The sequence below is a fragment of the Balaenoptera borealis genome (assembly GCF_965194805.1).
Source record: "Balaenoptera borealis genome assembly, chromosome: 9".
Classification (NCBI taxonomy): Eukaryota; Metazoa; Chordata; class Mammalia; order Artiodactyla; family Balaenopteridae; genus Balaenoptera; species Balaenoptera borealis.
The window spans coordinates 108,961,390-108,981,622 of NC_138873.1; the positions used below are offsets into that span (position 1 = coordinate 108,961,390).

At 39.4% G+C, this 20,233-nt stretch overlaps 1 protein-coding gene across 1 annotated transcript in view; it reads left to right on the forward strand.

Annotated features, from left to right (window-relative positions):
• Positions 1 to 612: 612 nt before the first annotated feature.
• SDHAF4 (succinate dehydrogenase complex assembly factor 4) overlaps positions 613 to 20,233 on the forward strand; it is a 32,797-nt gene continuing 13,176 nt past the window's right edge. Inside the window, exons 1-2 of the mRNA XM_082405133.1 lie at positions 613 to 750; positions 18,464 to 18,613. Coding sequence (XP_082261259.1) covers positions 687 to 750; positions 18,464 to 18,613 — 214 coding nt within the window. The 5' untranslated portion in view covers positions 613 to 686. The remainder of the gene's footprint in view (positions 751 to 18,463; positions 18,614 to 20,233) is intronic.

Genomic DNA, 20,233 nt, shown 5'->3' on the forward strand with positions numbered 1-20,233 from the left:
AGCCTCCTGACCGGCCACACGTGCTCCGAGCACGGCAGAGCCGCTGGAACCGGAGGGCGGACGCGCAGCGCTCCTTCCCAGCAGCGGGACCAGATGAGATCCCTCTGTTCTGCGCTGCACCCAAACCTCATCTTCCAGGCCACCCGGTCAGTGGGTCAGAGTTCCCTGAACAAGCAGCAATGTAAAAAAATAAGACGGAGAACTGAGGGGAAAGAAGCCTATTGCACAGGCAGAAGAGTAGAAGGTGCCCGCTATTTGTGGACTGGAACAGCGAGCTTCCAAGAGACCTTCGCCTCAGATTGAGAGGAACAAACGGAAGCATTCCCTCATCCAACTTCAGCCATGATTGGAGGTTTTCATCAACACGAGGTTCAGGGTAGTTTGGGTTGTTCTTCACGAGAAGGCCGAGCCGCTCCACTTTTTCCTGCGGACAGCCAGGTGAGGGAGCGCAGACTCCCAGCGCTGGCTACGGAGGCCCCGCCCGCCCGCCCCGCGGAGGCCCCGCCCGCCCGCCCCGCGGAGGCCCCGCCCGCCCGCCCCGCGGAGGCCCCGCCCGCCCCGCGGAGGCCCCGCCCCCGGCCCCACGCAGGCACCGCCCACCCGCGGAGGCCCCCGCCCCTCCACGCCCCTCCCGCGGAGCGTGCCGGGAAGACGCGGCTGTTGCGGACGCTGGCGGAGTTGGCGTCATGGTCGTGCTGGGCTTCGCCTCGTTGCTGGGTCACATACCGGCCACATCGTGGAGAGCGGCAAGTAAGGCGCCCGGCCCCGGGGCCGAGGTCGCGGGCGGGGTCGCGAAGGCCCGGGTGCCGGGCGAAACGCGTCCTGCGGGGCAGCGGCGTGTCGCGGGCTCGGGGACCCCGGGCCTGGGGAGCCTTCGTGTCCGGCTCGGCCACCGCGCTCGTCCCCGGCAGGTCCTTCCCGCCCGAGCTCCGGGCGGGACCGGAGCTGGACAGTCGCTGGGCCCCGCTGGCCGGACGCCCGCTTCCCGGCGGCCACCGCGATGGCCACGAAGCGGGGCGGGCGTCCTGGGTCCTGGGGGGTTCTCAGGGCGCGCGGCATGTGGTGCGCGTGGAGAGTGTGGAAAAGCGGGCCCTGCGGCAGTGGAGTCGTCATTTACTTACTTAGTTTATTTACAGCGAAAAGGATCTCTGCCAGTCTACAGTACTAAAAGTGGAAAAGTGCAGAATTTTGGAAAAGTGGGCCGAAGGCAAATAAGTATAATAAAAATTAGGTGAAGCCAGGAATTGTTCCTGGGAAAGTATGCATGCTTTCAGTAAAAACCAATCTTTTGTAAAACCCATTTTTGCTGGAAAATTTTCTTAAAATATTACAGCCTTAACCCACAGAGTATGCTAAGCCTAGTTTTAATTTAGGACATCCTGGAGAAATTGTGTTAAATTGAAGACAATTCCGCCCCTCCTCCTGATGGGCCCTAGATTCCTATAAAGTTTGTTTTCCTTTCTGTAATCATCTCTCCCCAGACTACCTGTTAGTTGTAAAAATTTTAGATGATCCAGAAATGAATAATGTATAAAGTAAAAGTCCCATACTATCCAAACCTCGAGGTAATAACTGTGTAAAGCTCCGTTGTGTGTTCATTCAATATCCCTTTTTCACCAATGTTCAAAGCTTAAGAATGAAGTGTTTCATACCAAAAATTTACATAGCACACGTGAGTTATGAAGCAAAGCCAACGTTTATGAATCCATTCTCCAGTTTAAGAAATAGAATATTTCCATTGCCAAGCGGCTACCTGCTACCTGCTTCCTGATGCAGTTGTGTAACTGCAAGCTTTTGATCTTTATAGAAAGGGCTTCATGCCATTTGTATTTATTTTACTTGCTTTTTTCAGCTAACAGGTTTGAGATTCATCCATGTTGATATGTGATGCTGTAATTATTCATTCAGTTGTGAGAGTGTATCATACGTTTTTCCTTTCCCCTTCTCAGTGGACATTGTGTAACTCTAGAAGCACCAGGATTGACTGCTACACATCTTGTGTACATTGTAGGTGTACTTGCACAAGGGGTTGAATTCCTGGAATACGTGGCATAGGCCTGTTCACTTTTACAATATGATGCCACGCTGTAAAGGCATTTTCCATTCCTACTGGCAATTTATACTTCTACCAGCAGTATTAGAGTTCCTGTTGCTCCACGTACTTGCCAACATTGGATAGCATCAGAAAATTTAATTTTTGTCTGCCTATAGGGTGTTGAAATGGTATTTCATTACGATTTTGCATTTCTCTGATTAGAGAAGTTAAACATCTTTTCGAAAGTTTTTCGCTTTTTTTGATGAAGTATCTCTTCATTTTCTTATTGGGTTGTTTGTCTTTCTTATTTATATTCTTTACATGTATTTGACCACTATACCTTTTTTTACTTATGTAAATGGCAAATAGCTCTGTTTGAGGGCGGAGGGAATGAAAAGTGCTTACTGAGCTGAGAAGGCATCTTGAGACTGAAAAACACGGCAAGCAGGTTCATACAATTGGTGAATCAGTTTATCATAGGGTAACTTACCTGTAAAGGCTGAGAGCAGGCAGACAACCATCAGGAAGAATTAACAGCCGCACTCCAAACCGCTAAGGGGGCCATTGGGACAGTTTTATAGTTGACCTAGACTATGGAGGTATGTGCTTGGAAACAGGAAGTGCGTTGCTAAGATTTATGAGTGGGTAACTGGTCTTGTGTGTGCCCGGAATATGTCAGCGAAGATTTTCCTCACTGGGGACTAACAGAGTATAGAGGCCACCTGATCCGAATGATTACTAAACAATGTCGATTAACTGCTAAGCCCTTGACAACAGAGAGTGATTTACTTCGCAGTACAGTCCTGGGTAGGGTCAGCAGAAAGCCTATATGGGCCCAAGATGGCCTCACTTATGCTAACAGCCATACAAGCTCAAGCTCAGTTTGTGGGCTGCTTTTGTTACTCTTATGGTGTCTTTTTTTTAAAAATTATCTTCAGCAGTAGACAGAATAAATTAATGGATCTGATTGTACAGTCACACAGATTCAAAGGAAAGGTGTCTTTTGATAAACAGATATTCATAATTTTATTATAATCTTGTCGTGATCCTTTTGTTTATTGTCTGTGCTTTGTGGTCTTTCTTAAAGCCTTCCCTACCCTAAGGTCATAGAGATATTCTTCTGTATTTTCCCCTCAAAGGTCTATAGTTTGGCTTTTTATATTTAAGCCTTTATTCTACCAGGAATTGATTTTCATGTATGGTGTGAGGCAGGAAACCAATTTCACTTTCTTCCCATGTCAATAACCAGTTGTCCCAGGTCCATATATTGGACCTTTCCCCCTTGATGTAACGCAACTGTCATAAATCAAGTTTACATATGCATATGCACACGGGTTTATTTATTGGCTCTCTTTTCAGTTCCATTGATCTATTTGTCTGTTCCTGTGATGTAACACCTATCTTAATAACCATACCTTTGTAACAACTCTTGATATTTAGTAGGGTAAGTCCTTTCATCTTGTTTTTCAGAAGTGTCTTGGCTATTCTTGGATATCTGCTTTCCATATAAAATTCTTTAAAAAAAAAAGTTCGTGTTGGGATTTGGTTACAACTGCTCGATATTTTTTAAGATTATCATTTTCTGATTGCTGCTTATGTATAGAAACACAGTTGACTTATTTATTGATTTTGTGTCCAGTAACCTGGCTAAATTACTTTATTAATTTAAATAACTTATTTGCAGATTTTGGTGGGGCCGGTGCTAGGTACACACAAATATTGCCTGCAAATAATGAAAGTCTAGTTCTGCCTTTCCAATCTTTATATCTTTTTCTTTTCTCTTGTTTTTCTGTCCTTGCTCAGATTTCCAGTACCATGTTGACTAGAAGTGGTGATAGGCATACTTGTTCATAATTGTAAAGGGAATATGTTCATATTTCATCCTGTAATATTAGCTGTAGATGTGCCCTTTATTAGGTTAACGAAGTCCCTTGCCATTTCTAGAAGGATTTGGGGTTTTTTTTGTTTATGTAGTTGTCTGTTTTTTAAGACAGAATAAATCTTGAAATTTACTAATTCATTTTTCTTCATCTTGTTTGTTAATTCACTTTTCTCCTTTAATATGGTGGGTTGGTGAATTATAAATTTTTCTAGTGCTGGATCACTCTTGCATTTCTAGAAAATATTCAAATTGATCAGGTTGATTATATTATTAATATAATGTTGGGTTTGGTATGCTAATATTTTGTTTAGAAGTTGGCCTGTAATTTTCCTGTCTTGCAATTTCCTTTTCTGGTTTTGAAATTAAAGTTATTCTAGCCTCTTACTGAATTCAAGAGTTTTCTCATCCTTTTCTCTTCTATATTAGATTTTTTTTTTTTAAGATTGAAATATTCCATTCCTTGAGTGTTTGCTACAATTTGCATGCAAAACTGTCTAGACCTGCCCTTTTCTTTGGGGAAGATTTTAAATTATTGGTTATTTTTGTGATGATTATTGTGGTATTTATCAGATTTTCTCTTCTTAAGTCAGTTTTGATAAGTTAAATTTTTTGAGAAAATTGTTCATTTTGTATACTTTAAATATATAGGCATAAAGTTCCTGGTTTGGGGTTTTGAAAAAACTTTTGTTCTATGTAGCTATGTACTCCTCTTTTACTCCTATTATTTATTTTGCCTTCTCTTGGTTTTTTTGGGTGTTTTTGTTTTTGTTGTTGTCATTTTCATATTAGCTTTACCAAAGACTTCACAGTAGTTTTAGTCTTTTAAGAGAACCAACTTTTGGTTTTGTTGATCCTCTTAGTTTTATGTCTTTTATTTATGTTATTATTTTTTCTCTTATTGTTGTTATTTTCTTTCCATTTTCTGTGGGTTCCCCTTTTTTTCAGAAGATGTGGAAATGGTGCATCTCACATGTCTTAGCTCAGGCTGCAATAACAAAGTACCATAGACTGGGCAGCTTAAACATCAAACATTTGTTTTTCACAGATCTGGAGGCTGGAAAGTCCAAGATCAAGGTGCCAGCACATCTGGTCTCTGGCATGAGCCTGCTTTCTGGTTCGCAGATGGCTGTCTTCTTCTTGTATCCTCATGTGGCAGAGAGCAGACGGCCCCTGCAAGCTCTCATAGCCTTTCTTATAAGGGCACTAATCCACCATGAGGGCTCCACCCTCATGATCTACTTGCCTTCCAAAGGCCCCACCTCCTAATATCACCACATCAGGGGTTAGAATTTCAGCATGTGAATTTGTGGGGGGGGGGGGGTGTTGGGCACAAACCTTCCGTCCATAACATTGCTCCTTTTTTTTTTTGAACCATGGTAATGGTTCTCTTCATATAAATAGCATATGGCTATATTTTGGTGAGTTTTTATTTTGAAGTCGGACAGCATACCTTTTAACTGGAGAGTTCAATCCATTTACAATTATAGTTACTGATAAAATTGGCTTTATTTCTACCATCTTTATTTTTCGCACCTTCTATTTGTCATACTTTGAATTCAGTGTTTGCTTTTTTCATTTTTTTCTTCTGCTGGAAAAAAAAAGGGAAAAAATGAAGACACACACTGCTTTGGAAGATACACACTGCTTTTTATTGGTTACCCTTGAAATCTAAATGCATGCTTAAGGAAGTCGAAAGTTAATTAATATCTTTATTCTCCTCCTAAACAGTACAAAGCTTAAAAATGCTTTCAATTCACTCACCCTCCACCTCTGTTATTCAGCCTTTTAAGGGTGTGTGTGTGTGTGTGTTTTCTTGTGTGTATGTTAGGGTGGAATTGTGTAGTAACACAAATCAATATTGCTATTAAACTTTTATACAGTCAACATGTAAAACTTTTATCGTCTATTTTATCTCACACTTTACTTTTTGATCAGTTTCTTTTTATAAATTTATTTTCTTTGTGATGAGAACTCTTAGGATTTACTCTTTTAACAACTTTTAAAATTTATTTATTTATTTATTTATTTATTTTTGGCTGTGTTGGGTCTTCATTGCTGTGTGCGGGCTTCCTCTTGTTGCATCGAGCGGTGCATTCATTGTGGTGCCCAGGCTTCTCACTGCGGTGGCTTCTCTTGTTGCAGAGCACGGGCTCTAGGTGCGTGGGCTCTAGAGTGCAGGTTCAGTAGTTGTGGCGCACGGGCTTAGTTGCTCCGCGGCATGTGGGATCTTCCCAGACCAGGGCTCAAACCTGTGTCCCCTGCATTGGCAGGTGGATTCTCAACCACTGCGCCACCAGGGAAGTCCTTGGATCAGTTTCTTAAAGTACATTGTTTAGAAGGTCCCTTTGGTGACAGTCTTGTGATAAAGTTCTGTGTTTTTTTTAAAATATATATTTTATTTTTAATCTGAAAATATGGTTTGTTTTATTTCTCTCTTGTTCTTGAAAGGTGGTTTCAATCGCTGCATCATTTTCTCACAGCTCTATCTCTTCTGGCTTTCATTATAGCTATTGGGAAGTCATCTGTCTAATTTTTGCTCCTTTACTAGTAATATGTCTTTTATCTGACTGCTTTTTTAGATCTTCCTTTAATATTGGGTTCTTCATTTTACTTTGTGTCCACGTGTTTTTTTGTTTTTCTTTTTAATATAATTTTATTTTTTTTTTATACAGCAGGTTCTTATTAGTTATCTATTTTATATGTATTAGTGTATATATGTCAATCCCAATCTCCCGATTCATCCCACCACCACCACCACCCCCGCCACTTTCCCCCCTTGGTGTCCATACGTTTGTTCTCTACATCTCTGTCTCTATTTCTGCCCTGCAAACCGGTTCATCTGTACCATTTTTCTAGGTTCCACATACATGCGTTAATGTACGATATTTGTTTTTCTCTTTCCGACTTACTTCACTCTGTATGACAGTCTCTAGATCCATCCACGTCTCTACAAATCACCCAATTTCATTCCCTTTTATGCCTGAGTAATATTCCATTGTATATATGTACCACAGCTTCTTTCTCCATTCGTCTGTCAATGGGCATATAGGTTGCTTCCATGACCTGGCTATTGTAAATAGTGCTGCAGTGAACATTGGGGTGCATGTGTCTTTTTGAATTATGGTTTTCTCAGGGTATATGCCCAGTAGTGGGATTGCTGAGTCATATGGTAATTCTATTTTTAGTTTTTTAAGGAACCTCCGTACTGTTCTCCATAGTGGCTGTATCAATTTACATTCCCACCAACAGTGCAAGAGGGTTCCCTTTTCTCCACACCCTCTCCAGCATTTGTTGTTTGTAGATTTTCTGATGATGCCCATTCTAACAGGAGTGAGGTGATACCTCATTGTAGTTTTGATTTGCATTTCTCTAATAATTAGTGATGTTGAGCAGCTTTTCACGTGCTTCTTGGCCATCTGTACATCTTCTTTGGAGAAAGGTCTATTTAGGTCTTCTGCCCATTTTTTGATTGGGTTGTTTGTTTCTTTAATATTGAGCTGCATGAGCTGTTTATATATTTTGGAGATTAATCCTTTGTCCGTTGATTCATTTGCAAATATTTTCTTCCATTCTGAGGGTTGTCTTTTCATCTTGTTTGTAGTTTCCTTTGCTTTGCAAAAGCTTTGAAGTTTCATTAGGTCCCATTTGTTTATTTTTCTTTTTATTTCCATTACTCTAGGAGGTGGATCAAAAAGATCTTACTGTGAGTTATGTCAAAGAGTGTTCTTCCTATGTTTTCCTCTAAGAGTTTTATAGTGTCTCACCTTACATTTAGGTCTTTAATCCATTTTGAGTTTATTTTTGTGTATGGTATTGGGGAGTGTTCTAATTTCATGCCTTTACATTTGGCTATCCAGTTTTCCCAGCACCACTATTGAAGAGACTGTCTTTTTTCCATTGTATATCCTTGCCCCCTTTGTCATAGATTAGTTGACCATAGGTGCGTAGGTTTATCTCTGGGCTTTCTATCCTGTTCCATTGATCTATATTTCTGTTTTTGTGCTAGTACTATATTGTCTTGATTACTGTAGCTTTGTGGTATAGTCTGAAGTCAGGAAGTCTCATTCCTCCAGCTCCAGTTTTTTCCCCTCAAGACTGCTTTGGCTATTGGGGGTCTTTTGTGTCTCCATACAAATTTTAAGATTTTTGGTTCCAGTTCTGTAAAAAAATGCCACTGGTAATTTGATAGGGATTGCATTGAATCTGTAGATTGCTTGGGTAGTATAGTCATTTTCACAATATTGATTCTTTCAATCCAAGAACATGGCGTATCTCTCCATCTGTGTCAACTTTGATTTCTTTCATCCCTGTCTTATAGTTTTCTGAGTACAGGTCTTTTACCTCCTTAGGTAGGTTTATTCCTAGGTATTTTATTCTTTTTGTTGCAGTGGTGAATGGGATTGTTTCCTTAATTTCTCTTTCTGATCTTTCGTTCTTGGTGTATAGGAATGCAAGAGATTTCTACGCATTAAATTTGTATCCTGCAACTTTACCAAATTCATTGATTAGCTCTAGTAGTTTTCTGGTGGCATCTTTAGGATTCTCTATGTATAGTATCATGTCATCTGTAAACAGTGACAGTTTTACTTCTTCTTTTCCAGTTTGTATTCCTTTTATTTCTTTTTCTTCTCTGATTGCCGTGGCTACGACTTCCAAAACTATGTTGAATATTAGTGGCGAGAATGGAAATCCTTGTCTTGTTACTGATCTTAGAGGAAATGCTTTCAGTTTTTCACCATTGAGAATGATATTTGCTGTGGGTTTGTCGTATATGGCTTTTATTATGTTGAGGTAGATTCCCTCTATGCCCACTTTTTGGAGGGTTTTTATCATAAGTAGGTGTTGAATTTTTTCAAAAGGTTTTTCTGCATTTATTGAGATGATCATATGGTTTTTATTCTTCAATTTGTTAATATGGTGTATCACATTGATTGATTCGTATATATTGAAGAATCCTTGCATCCCTGGGATAAATCCCACTTGATCGTGGTGTATGATCCTTTTACTGTGTTGTTGGATTCTGTTTGCTAGTATTTTGTTTAGGATTTTTGCATCTATATTCATCTGTGATATTGGTCTGTAATTTTCTTTTTTAGTAGTATCTTTGTCTGCTTTTGGTATAAGGGTGATGGTGGCCTCATAGAATGAGTTTGGGAGTGTTCCTTCCTCTGCAATTGTTTGGAAGAGTTTGAGAAGGTTGGGTGTTAGCTCGTCTCCAAATGTTTGATAGAATTCACCTGGGAAGCCATCTGGTCCTGGACTTTTGTTTGTTGGAAGATTTTTAATCACAGTTTCAATTTCATTACTTGTGATTGGTCTGTTCATATTTTGTATTTCTTCCTGGTTCAGTCTTGGAAGGTTATACGTTTCTAAGAATTTGTCCATTTCTTCCAGGTTGTCCATTTAATTGGCATGGAGTTGCTTGTAGTAGTCTCTTAGCATGCTTTGTATTTCTGCGGTGTCTGTTGTAACTTCTCCTTTTTCATTTCTAATTTTATTGATTTGAGTCCTCTCCCTTTTTTCTTGATGAGTGTGTCTAAAGGTTTATTAATTTTGTTTATCTTCTCAAGGAACCAGCTTTTAGTTTTATTGATCTTTGCTGTTGTTTTCTTTACTTCTGTTTCATTTATTTCTGCTCTGATCTTTATGATTTCTTTCCTTCTACTAACTTTGGGTTTTGCTTGTTCTTCTTTTTCTAGTTCCTTTAGTTGTAAGGTTAGATTGTTTATTTGAGATGTTTCTTGTTTCCTGAGGTAGGCTTGTATTGCTGTAAACTTCCCTCTTAGAACTGCTTTTGCTGCACCCCATAGGTTTTGGATCATCGTGTTTTCGTTGTCATTTGTCTCTAGGTATTTTTTGATTTCCTCTTTGATTTCTTTAGTGATTTCTTGGTTATTTAATAACATATTTGTTTAGCCTGCATGTGTTTGTGTTTTTTATGTGTTTTTCCCTGTAATTGATTTCTAATCTCATAGCGTTGTCGTCGGAAAAGATGCTTCACATAATTTCAATTTTCTTAAATTTACTGAGGCTTGATTTGTGACCCAAGATGTGATCTATCCTGGAGAATGTTCCGTGCGCACTTTAGAAGAAAGTGTAATCTGCTGTTTTTGGATGGAATATCCTATAAATGTCAATTAAATCTGTATCTGGTATTGTGTCATTTAAAGCTTGTGTTTCCTTATTTATTTTCATTCTGGATGATCTGTCCATTGGTGTAAGTGAGGTGTTAAAGTCCCCCACTATTATTGTGTTACTGTCGATTTCCTCTTTTAGAGCTGTTAACAGTTGCCTTATGTATTGAGGTGGTTCTGTGTTGTGTGCATATATATTTATAATTTTTGTATCTTCTTGGATTGATCCCATGATCATTATGTAGTGTCCTTCCTTGTCTCTTGTAACATTCTTTAGTTTAAAGTCTATTTTATCTGATATGAGTATAGCTACTCCAGCTTTCTTTTGATTTCCATTTGCATGGAATATCTTTTTCCATCCCCTCACTTTCAGTCTGTATGTGTCCCTAGGTCTAAAGTGGGTCTCTTGTAGACAGCGTATATGTGGGTCTTGTTTTTATATCCATTCAGCAAGCCTGTGTTTTTGTTTGGAGCATTTATTCCATTCATGTTTAAGGTAATTATCAATATGTATGTTCCTATTAGCATTTTCTTAATTGTTATGGGTTTGTTTGTGTAGGTCCTTTTCTTCTCTTGTGTTTCCCACTTAGAGAAATTCGTTTAGCATTTGTTGTAGAGCTGGTTTGGTGGTGCTGAATTCTTTTAGCTTTTGCTTGTCTGTAAAGCTTTTTATTTCTCCGTAGAATCTGAATGAGATCCTTGCCGGGTAGAGTAATCTTGGTTGTAGGTTCTTCCCTTTCATCACTTTAAATATATCATGCCACTGCCTTCTGGCTTGTAGAGTTTCTGCTGAGAAATCAGCTGTTAACCTTATGGGAGCTCCCTTGTATGTTATTTGTCATTTTTCCCTTGTTGCTTTCAATAATTTTTCTTTGTCTTTAATTTTTGTCAATTTGAGTACTGTGTGTCTCAGCATGTTTCTCCTTGGGTTTATCACGTCTGGGACGCTCTGCGCTTCCTGGACTTGGGTGGCTATTTCCTTTCCCATGTTAGAGAAGTTTTTGACTATAACTTCTTCAGGTATTTTCTTGGGTCCTTTCTCTCTCTGTTCTCCTTCTGGGACCCCTATAATGCAAATGTTGTTGCATTTAATATTGTCCCAGAGGTCTCTTAGGCTGTATTCTTTTCTTTTCATTCTTTTTTCTTTATTCTATTCCGTGGCAGTGAATTCCACCATTCTGTCTTCCAGGTCATTTATCCGTTTTTCTGCCTCAGTTATTCTGCTATTGATGCCTTCTAGTGTATTTTTCATTTCAGTTATTGTATTGGTCATCTCTGTTTGTTTGTTCTTTAATTCTTCTAGGTTTTTGTTAAACATTGCTCGCATCTTCTCGATCTTTGCCTCCTTTGTTTTTCCGAGGTCCTGGTTCATCTTCACTATCATTATTCTGAATTCTTTTTCTGGAAGGTTACCTATCTCCCCTTCATTTAGCTGTTTTCCTGGGGTTTTATCTTGTTCCTTCATCTCGTACAAAGTCTTCTGCCTTTTCATTTTGTCTGTCTTCTGTTATGTGGTTTTCCTTCCACAGGATGCAGAATTGTAGTTCTTCTTGCTTCTCTGTTTTTTTTTGTTTTTTTACTTGCAGTTCTCTGTGCTTCCTACATCCGAAGATTCCTGTCTGTTGGACATCTCCTGGTCTTTCCATTATCTCCTTCTGTAACTATGGTTAAAAAAACATTTGTTAGATCTCATTTTATCCTCCAAATATTTTGACATCTTTTTTATTATTTTCATCTCTTTGTCTCTATGCTTTTTCAGGTATAATTTCTTTAGAACTTTATTCCAGGTCACAGATTCTCTTTTCAACTGTATGTATTCTGCTATTTAGCCCTTTTATTGAGCTTTAAATTTAAATTGTTATCTTTCTAAATTTCTTTGTGTGTGTTTTTAATGTTGGCCTAGTCAGTGTTCACAGTCTCTTACTCCTTTTTCTGTTTGGCTCCTTTTTTATTTCCTTAAACACATTAAGTGCTTATTTCTGATTTCAGTTATTTCAGTATATAGATCTTTATGATCTTGCTTATGATAGCTTGTTTCCTTGAATGTTTTACTGGGATTCTCTCTGCGAGACTTGCATAAGACATGGGTTGAGAGAGTATTTGTCCTCAGAGGATTTGCTTCTGCTTTTGCCATGTGTCTGACAGCACTTCAGCTTTAGACTTGGATCCACTTTATAGTGAGATGCTCCCATGTGTCTTTGGACCATGTGGATAGTGAGTAATCAGGCATAAACACAGGTGTGGTCAACTAGTGGCTTCAAAATATCAGAAGGGTCTTTCTTTTTTACATCTCCAGTCAGAATGAAGGTTGAGATGGACACTTTTTCTTCCTTAACTGTTCTCTTTGTTGACTAGATGTTGTCTTCTAGTTCCTTGCTCTTTGGATCAGCAACTCGAGCATCACCTTGTAGCTTGTTAAAATGCAGAATCTCAGGTCCTACCAGACCTACTCAGAATCTGCACTTTAACAAGATATTCCCCAGGTGGTTTATGTGCACATTTAAAAATCTTTCAAATCACTCTTTGTTCAGTGTGTGAGCCTCCCTGAGTTATGGCCTCTAATAGGCTTTTTGTTTTGCTCAGACTCATAAGACAGTGCTCTCCCTGCTGTCCTGAGAGCTCTGTAGTGTAAGTTCTAGGGGAGAAAGACACAGGTTATGTAGCAGCTTAAGTGTTTGTTTATCTTACAGGACTGCTTTGACAGTTTATCATTATTTACTTCCTTAAAGGTTCTTCCTCTGATTTAGAAGTGTTTTGTATATATTTTTTTTACCTTTTTAGATGTTTTAGGGCTATAGGGTTTTGACATCTCTATCAAATTGCCACAACAGAAGTTTTGAAAAGTTGTTTTTTATTTTTTAGTGGTGATTCACTCTTTTTCCTTTGCTTATATTAGTTCTTTTAGAATGTCATCTTCTTGCCTATAATGTACTTGTAAACACAGTTCTGAATAGGCTCTGGATAAGGCCAAAGCACCCCTTGAAAAAGAAGACATGGGCTTTATGGTGCATTTCCCTGTTTCTCAAAAGGAGCGCAGCATCCCATCTGATCTTGCACTGTGCAGAAATGAGGGAAATTCTTTTCCTCTGCATTTTGACACACGCTTACCTAACTACAAAAATAGTTCTGTTTATGGTTCCATGGTCTCAGAGTCCCTTGAGAAAACTGGTCTTTTGGCTTTTCCTTCTTACCCTTCTTTATGTAGATAAAGTTCCTTCAGAACTGCCCAAAGCCAGACTGAGGGACCAGTTTCTCAAACTTATACTCTTCCTTCTTTCCCCAGGGTACACTCACGTTTCTGTTCTTTACTCAAAACCCTTGTGCACATTGACTTCTGTGTCCCACAGTTAGGCTCACGTTATTAATACACTCAATGTGTGCACATGAAGACATACGCATTGCTTCATTTCTCTGAACTACCCTACAAGGTAGGAGATATATCCCCATTTTTCAGATTGGAAAACAGACTCAGTGAGATACAGAAACCTTCTTTGCATCATATTGCTATTAAGTGGTATGGCTGGCACTGGGACCCAAGTGTGACTCTAGTGCCTTTAGTTTGCGTTTTCTACTTCTCCATTGTATTACTTAAGGGGAGGGCCTAGCTGCTCTGACAGCCCTGCCGATGGGACAGGAATCAGGATCTTTTCATCTTGTTACTTCACCATCTGTAAAGCAGCACCAATAGTCAACCCATACATGCTAGTAGTGTTTTACTAGTTATTTACAGCCTGTGTCAGTTCTGATTGGTTGGACATATATTATAATTGAGCAGTGTCTATATCATACAAGTTGTTAAATATTTTAAGTATCACTTGGCCCTGGGTTTTGTCCTCATCCACAAGGTTACAGCTGGGTCACTGCCATGTCCGCATTACAACCTGAGGGAATGGAAAAAGAAATCTAGGGCAGTTGGTTTGTTGCAGAATTGAGGCGACCTAAAATTTGCGCACGTCATTTGTAGCCGCAGCCCACTGGCCAACTTGGACACGTGGCTTCGTGGCGGCAGGGAAGGCTGGGAAATGTGATCTCAGCGAGTGGCCTGGTGCTCAGCCTGATCACAAGCCAGGCGGGAGTGGGCGTCCTGGAACTCAGTGGGAGAAGGGAAAGTGGCTGCTGGCGGCACTTAGCAGTCTCTACCCAGTCTGCCTAATGTCACTTTTCCAAAAATGACCGTGTTCATACTGAACAGAATTACTGTAAAATACAGTTATACACATCTCATCAGTTTATTGTGAGGTTTAAATAAGCTGACATATTTTCAGCCCCTAGCACAGTGCCTGGCACACAGGAAGCAGCTAAAACATAAAATTACTTTTCTTATTTACAGTTTGTATATCTGCATCAGTTAAGAAGCAAAATTTTTAGCGTCAGATTTTATCTACATTATAATTGACAGCCAGGGATTTTGTGCCATTTTCCTGATTTTTCATAAATGCTTACAAATTTCTACAGATTTGAAACATACCCAGGTTACTTTTTACACTGAATATCATTTCAAGTTTCCAATACAGGGATTTTTTTTTTTTTAACTTGCTAAAACAGCCAAACCTAAAAGAAGAATTACGAATTTAATTGTGTTGAGTCAAGGCTGAGTGCACAGTAGCAATGGCTACTGGTATCTATTAAATATTTGCTGAATTTTAGGCTTCAAAGTAAGTTATTTATTTATTTATTTATTTATTTATTTATTTATTATTTTTGGCTGTGTTGGGTCTTCGTTTCTGTGCGAGGGTTTTCTCCAGTTGCAGCAAGTGGGGGCCACTCTTCATCGCGGTGCGCGGGCCTCTCACTATCATGGCCTCTCTTGTTGTGGAGCACAGGCTCCAGACGTGCAGGCTCAGTAGTTGTGGCTCACGGGCCTAGTTGCTCCGCGGCATGTGGGATCTTCCCAGACCAGGGCTCGAACCCGTGTCCCCTGCATCGGCAGGCAGATTCTCAACCACTGCGCCACCAGGGAAGCCCCAAAGTAAGTTATTTAAAGTACAGTAAAATAGATTTAATTAGTAACCAAATGCAGAAACTACTCATTAGCCAGAGTAGATGTAAAATCTGTCCACATTTAGAATATATTTGTTAAATTCTCCTTTCTGTATATCTGTATTATTACTAAACTGTCATGACTTAGCAAACAACCTTTAACACTTTACAAATTGCTAATAGATTTGTTGATGGATAGAAAGTTGGACACCATATGATGGATAGAAGTTCCTATTGTGGAGGCTGGCTGAAGTTGCTAAATTGGGATATAATATTGTCAACTTCTACAGAATCCTGTATTTCGGATAGCAAATGACTGATACAAACCCTGTGATTTGGGACCGAGAATGTCTTTCAGTTGTGCATGGTTTATATTCACCAACATTTTCAATATAATATTTTTCTAAATAGTCAACCACAAAAACCAAGAACAGATTATTATATGAAATATATTAGTACAATCAGAAACTCATATTTCTGTTACCCATATAATTTTTTTTTTAATAAATTTATTTATTTTTACTTTTGGCTGTGTTGGGTCTTCGTTGCTGCACGCACAGCTTTCTCTAGTTGCTGCGAGCGGGGGCTGCTCTTCCTTGCGGTGCACGGGCTTCTCATTGCGGTGGCTTCTTTTGTTGCAGAGCACGGGCTCTAGGCATTCGGGCTTCAGTAGTTGAGGCATGCGGGCTCAGTAGTTGTGGCTCACGGGTTCTAGAGCATGGGCTCAGTAGTTTTGGCTCGTGGGCTCTAGACCACAGGCTTAGTAGCTGTGGTTCACGGGCTTAGTTGCTCCACAGCATGTGGGATCTTCCTGATCCTGTGCTCAAACCCATGCCCCCAGCATTTGCAGGCGGATTCTTAACCACTGCGCCACCAGGGAAGCCCCCATATAGTTTCTTAATAAAAATAAATGCCGCCTTACAAGATGTTATTGTTGCAGGTTTTTCTCTTTTGATTTTTAGCAAATGCTTAACTAAGTATTATTATGAGGACATAATTAAAAGTAAAATATGCCCTTAAATATTGTAGTGGAAGTTTGAAGGCAAAATGGTCTGTAGTTTAACTCAATAAATACATTAAAACTTTAGGTAAGTGTTTTTATTTTAATATGTATAGAAATTTTTATTGATTCACAGATTCTTCTCAGCCAATTAGTATCATAAATGTGAAGTATTTTATGTAAGTGAGTATTTAGATGGGAGAAGTCTATATTAATTCTGTAAGTCGTTGTAGCTTTATTAATACATTCAGTTGTATATTTATTTTCTTAATCCTTGAATTTTGTTGGCCAAAGACTAATTTGCATTACAATTGGACATTCAGACAATCAGCAATGTTGCCAGACACGGAGATATATGCAGTGGACATGCAGATTAACAGCCTGATGTACTATTTTGAAATTGTTAATGCAGTTTGTATGTAATGTTAACTTTATGTAATCTTACAAACAAGTCTTATGTAAATTCCAAATTGGCTGTGGAGGGTGTATATATATACACAGAGACATATATACATACAAACAAATACTTGTGCATATATATTTGCATGTGTGTATGTGCATGTGTGTGTATATATATATAATTTTTTAAAGCGGGGGGTTAGGGTGATGTAGTCATTGTTGGAATATGAATAAAATACATGTAGTGAAAGAAAATTCTAACTACATGTAATGCTATCAGGAGCTTCCAGATAATTCTATAATAATAATAATAGATACAGTCTGTCACTATGCTAAGTGCTTTGCATGAATTGTCCTGTTTAATCTATTTAGTAACCTCATGAGATAGATACTGTTATATTCAATTTAGAGGGGAAGAAATGGATTTAGAAAGGGTAAATAACTTGACAAAGGTCAAACAACTAGTACGTATTTGTTTTAGTTTCTTATTGCTGGTGTAACAAATTACCACAAACTTAGTGGCTTAAAAATCCTTACAGTTCTGGAGGTGAGAAGTCTGAAATGGGTCTCTTTGTGCTGAAACCAAGGTGTTAGGGTTGTGTTTCTTCTGGGTACTCTAAGGGAGAATCTGTTTCCTCCCTTTTCCAACTTCCAGAGGCTGCCCAAGTTCCTGGACTTGGTGGCCCTTTCCTCCATCTTTAGAGCCAGCAACATCATCAAGTCTGTCTCTCACTGCCACCTCTCTGGTTCTCTCTTCCAGTTCTCTCTTCCCCTTTGAAGGACCCCTGTGATGACAGTGGACCCACCCAGATAATCCAGGACAGTCTACCTAGTTCAGGGTCATCTGATCAGCAACCTCAGTTCCATCTCTTACCTAATTCTCCTTCACCATGTGACCTAGCCTGCACATAGTTTCCAGATATTAGGTTCTCACCCTCTTTGGGGGCCATTACTGTGCCTGCCACAGTGGTGTGACCAGAACTGGTACGTACCTCTGTCTACCTCTAAAGCCATTCCTTCAGGAAGTTGAAGACCCCAACCCTGAGGTCATTTTTCAGAGTGGTTTTGCCCTTATTGAACATTATCTCAACAAGGGTTGGATAACTTTCATAATACTGAAAGCTTACCTTTCTCATTGTAACCTAGAAAGTGAGATCATTTATACATTGCAGGTGCCCAACACATTTTAAGATGTTTAATTGGCAGAAAAAGAGGGCCATGATTAGGATTTAAATATAAAAATACTAAATACAGTGCCTTGTGACTTATAGAGATTTAAATACTAAATATTGTCATTGAAAAGTTCCTACTACTGAGTTACTCTTAATGATCTGATTCCTGGTATTTTTGGCATTGCTTCAGACAGGAATCCGTATTTAATTTAATTTAATTTATTTATTTAAATTTTAAAAAATTATTTTATTTACTTTTGGCCTCGTTGAGTCTTCATTGCTGTGTGCAGGCTTTCTCTTGTTGCGGCGAGCGGGGGCTACTCTTTGTTACGGTGCACGGGCTTCTCATCATGGTGGCTTCTCTTGTTGCGGAGCACAGGCTCTAGGCCCGCAGGCTTCAGTAGTTGTGGTGCGTGGGCTCAGTAGTTGTGGTGCGTGGTCTGTAGAGTGCAGGCTTAGTAGTTGTGGCACACGGGCTTAGTTGTTCCGTGGCATGTGGGATCTTCCTGGACCAGGTCTTGAACTTGTGTCCCCTGCATTAGCAGGCGGATTCTTAACAACTGCGCCACCAGGGAAGTCCCAGGAATCCGTGTTTTATATCTGTTTTTGCAATTTTGATAATGGTTAACTAATTCATTTCAAAGCTCTTCTTTTCAAACTGATAGCATTGGTTGCCTCCAAGGAAGGGAACTGGCCGTCTGAAAGATAGGGGCAGAGGGAAGGGTTGTCACTTTGTCCTTCTGAACTTTTTAATTTTGATAAATGTGAATGTGTAAGCTTAACACAAGTAAATAAAAGTATTACATTTTGAAGTAGAATAAATGAACAGCTCCTATTTTTTCACTGTCTTCACTCTGCTAGGATCACCCATTCTGTGTCATTCTTTGAGGAAAATAAGTTCTCAAGGAGAAAAATCCGAACCCGTCAAACAACCCCTTAAGAAGCCAAAGTTACCAGAAGGTCGTTTTGATGCACCAGAAGACTCCAATTTAGAGAAAGAACCACTGACAAGTGAGTAGAGTAAAGCTCCTCTCTTAATTTTTGGTCTCAAAGAAAGTGTTTCAGTCATTGAGAAGCAAATGAAAGGAAGGAAGCATGTTATTGTTTATAATTCTTCATTGACAGTAATAAAGAATATTTCAACAATGAATAAAATTACCATACAGTAAGTCCACTATATATAAACAAGTTCTGTTCCGAGAGCGCATTCGTAAGTCCAATTTGTTTGTAAGTCCAACAGAGTTAGCCTAGGTACCCAACTAACACAATCGGCTATATCGTACTGTACTGTAATAGGTTTATAATACTTTTCGCACAAATAATACATAAAAAACAAAGAAACACAAAAAACAAAACATTTTTAATCTTACAGTACGGTCCCTTGAAAAGTACAGTAGTACAATACAACAGCTGGCACACGGGCTGGCATCGAGTGAACAGGCAAGAAGAGATACTGACTGGAGGAGGGAGAGGAGGTGGGAGATGGTAGAGCTGAAGGATCGTCAGCAATGGGAGACAGAGGGCAAGCTGCAATTTCACTCACGCGTGATGTTGATGGAATGCACGTTCGTATCTTTGAAAGTTTGCAGCGTGAAGGTTCGTATGTAGGGGACTTACTGAATTGACTATCAATATGTATGGGTTAAAAAAAGATTTCCAGGCCCCTGGCAGTGATTGATTATGTTTGATTAATTTATTTATTACACCCCATTATTCTCATGGCAAAATATATGAATTAAGATGCAAATAACAGAAACCTACTTGAACAGACTTAAGCAGAAGGTAGGGTATGTTGTTATTAAGGTACAGGGAACAAGTGAGGCTCCCTAGGACAGTAATGCTGCTGGGCCTTAGAAGAAGACTGGGACCTCAGGACTAAACACTGTATGGAAACCAGGGTGTTCTTCCTTCTCTTGTCTTTGGTACCTACTCTTCATTGCTTTCTGTCTCCATACTCCCTTCTGAGTCAACTGGGCAGAAAGTAACTGCTCCTAGCAGCTACTCAGTTCAAGAGAACAACAAGATTGAAAATACAATTTCTTAGTCCTGATTTCAAATTCCTTAAGAAGAGAGCTCATTGGCCTACCTTGGATCAGATGTCCACAGCTAAATCAACCAGTGGCCAGTGGCCTGGGTCACAGGTGAAAATGTGGTTGTTCTCACTGTAATCACATGGCTGGGGAAAGAGAAGGGGACGTTTTGGAGAATAAAGAGGTTTTGTGGGGGGAGGAGAGATGATAGACTAAACATTATTTTGTATTCAGTATATATAAAATTTGGTTCATGTCTTAAAGCTTTTTTTTTTTAAGTACTACTTTATTTTCATGCTGTATCCTTTTGTACCTTTGGATTGTGGAAAATGTGCAAATATTAGCTATTCAAAAAATAGCATTTCATACAGCATAAATGTAAACATACCAGTCTGAAACTTTGGCAAGGCTGCCCTGCTTGTCTGGTTTTTCCAGTCTCGTGAGCGCTAACCCATCTATGAAGTGAAGCGTCCTAGGCAAGAAGATACCAGTAGAGGATACAGGGACCTGTGTCTGGAATTCTTCCTAGAATATAAAAGCTTTTGGGTTTTGCTCATTCATTGAATATTTCAGATTTAGCACTCTACCAAGCCCAATCTAA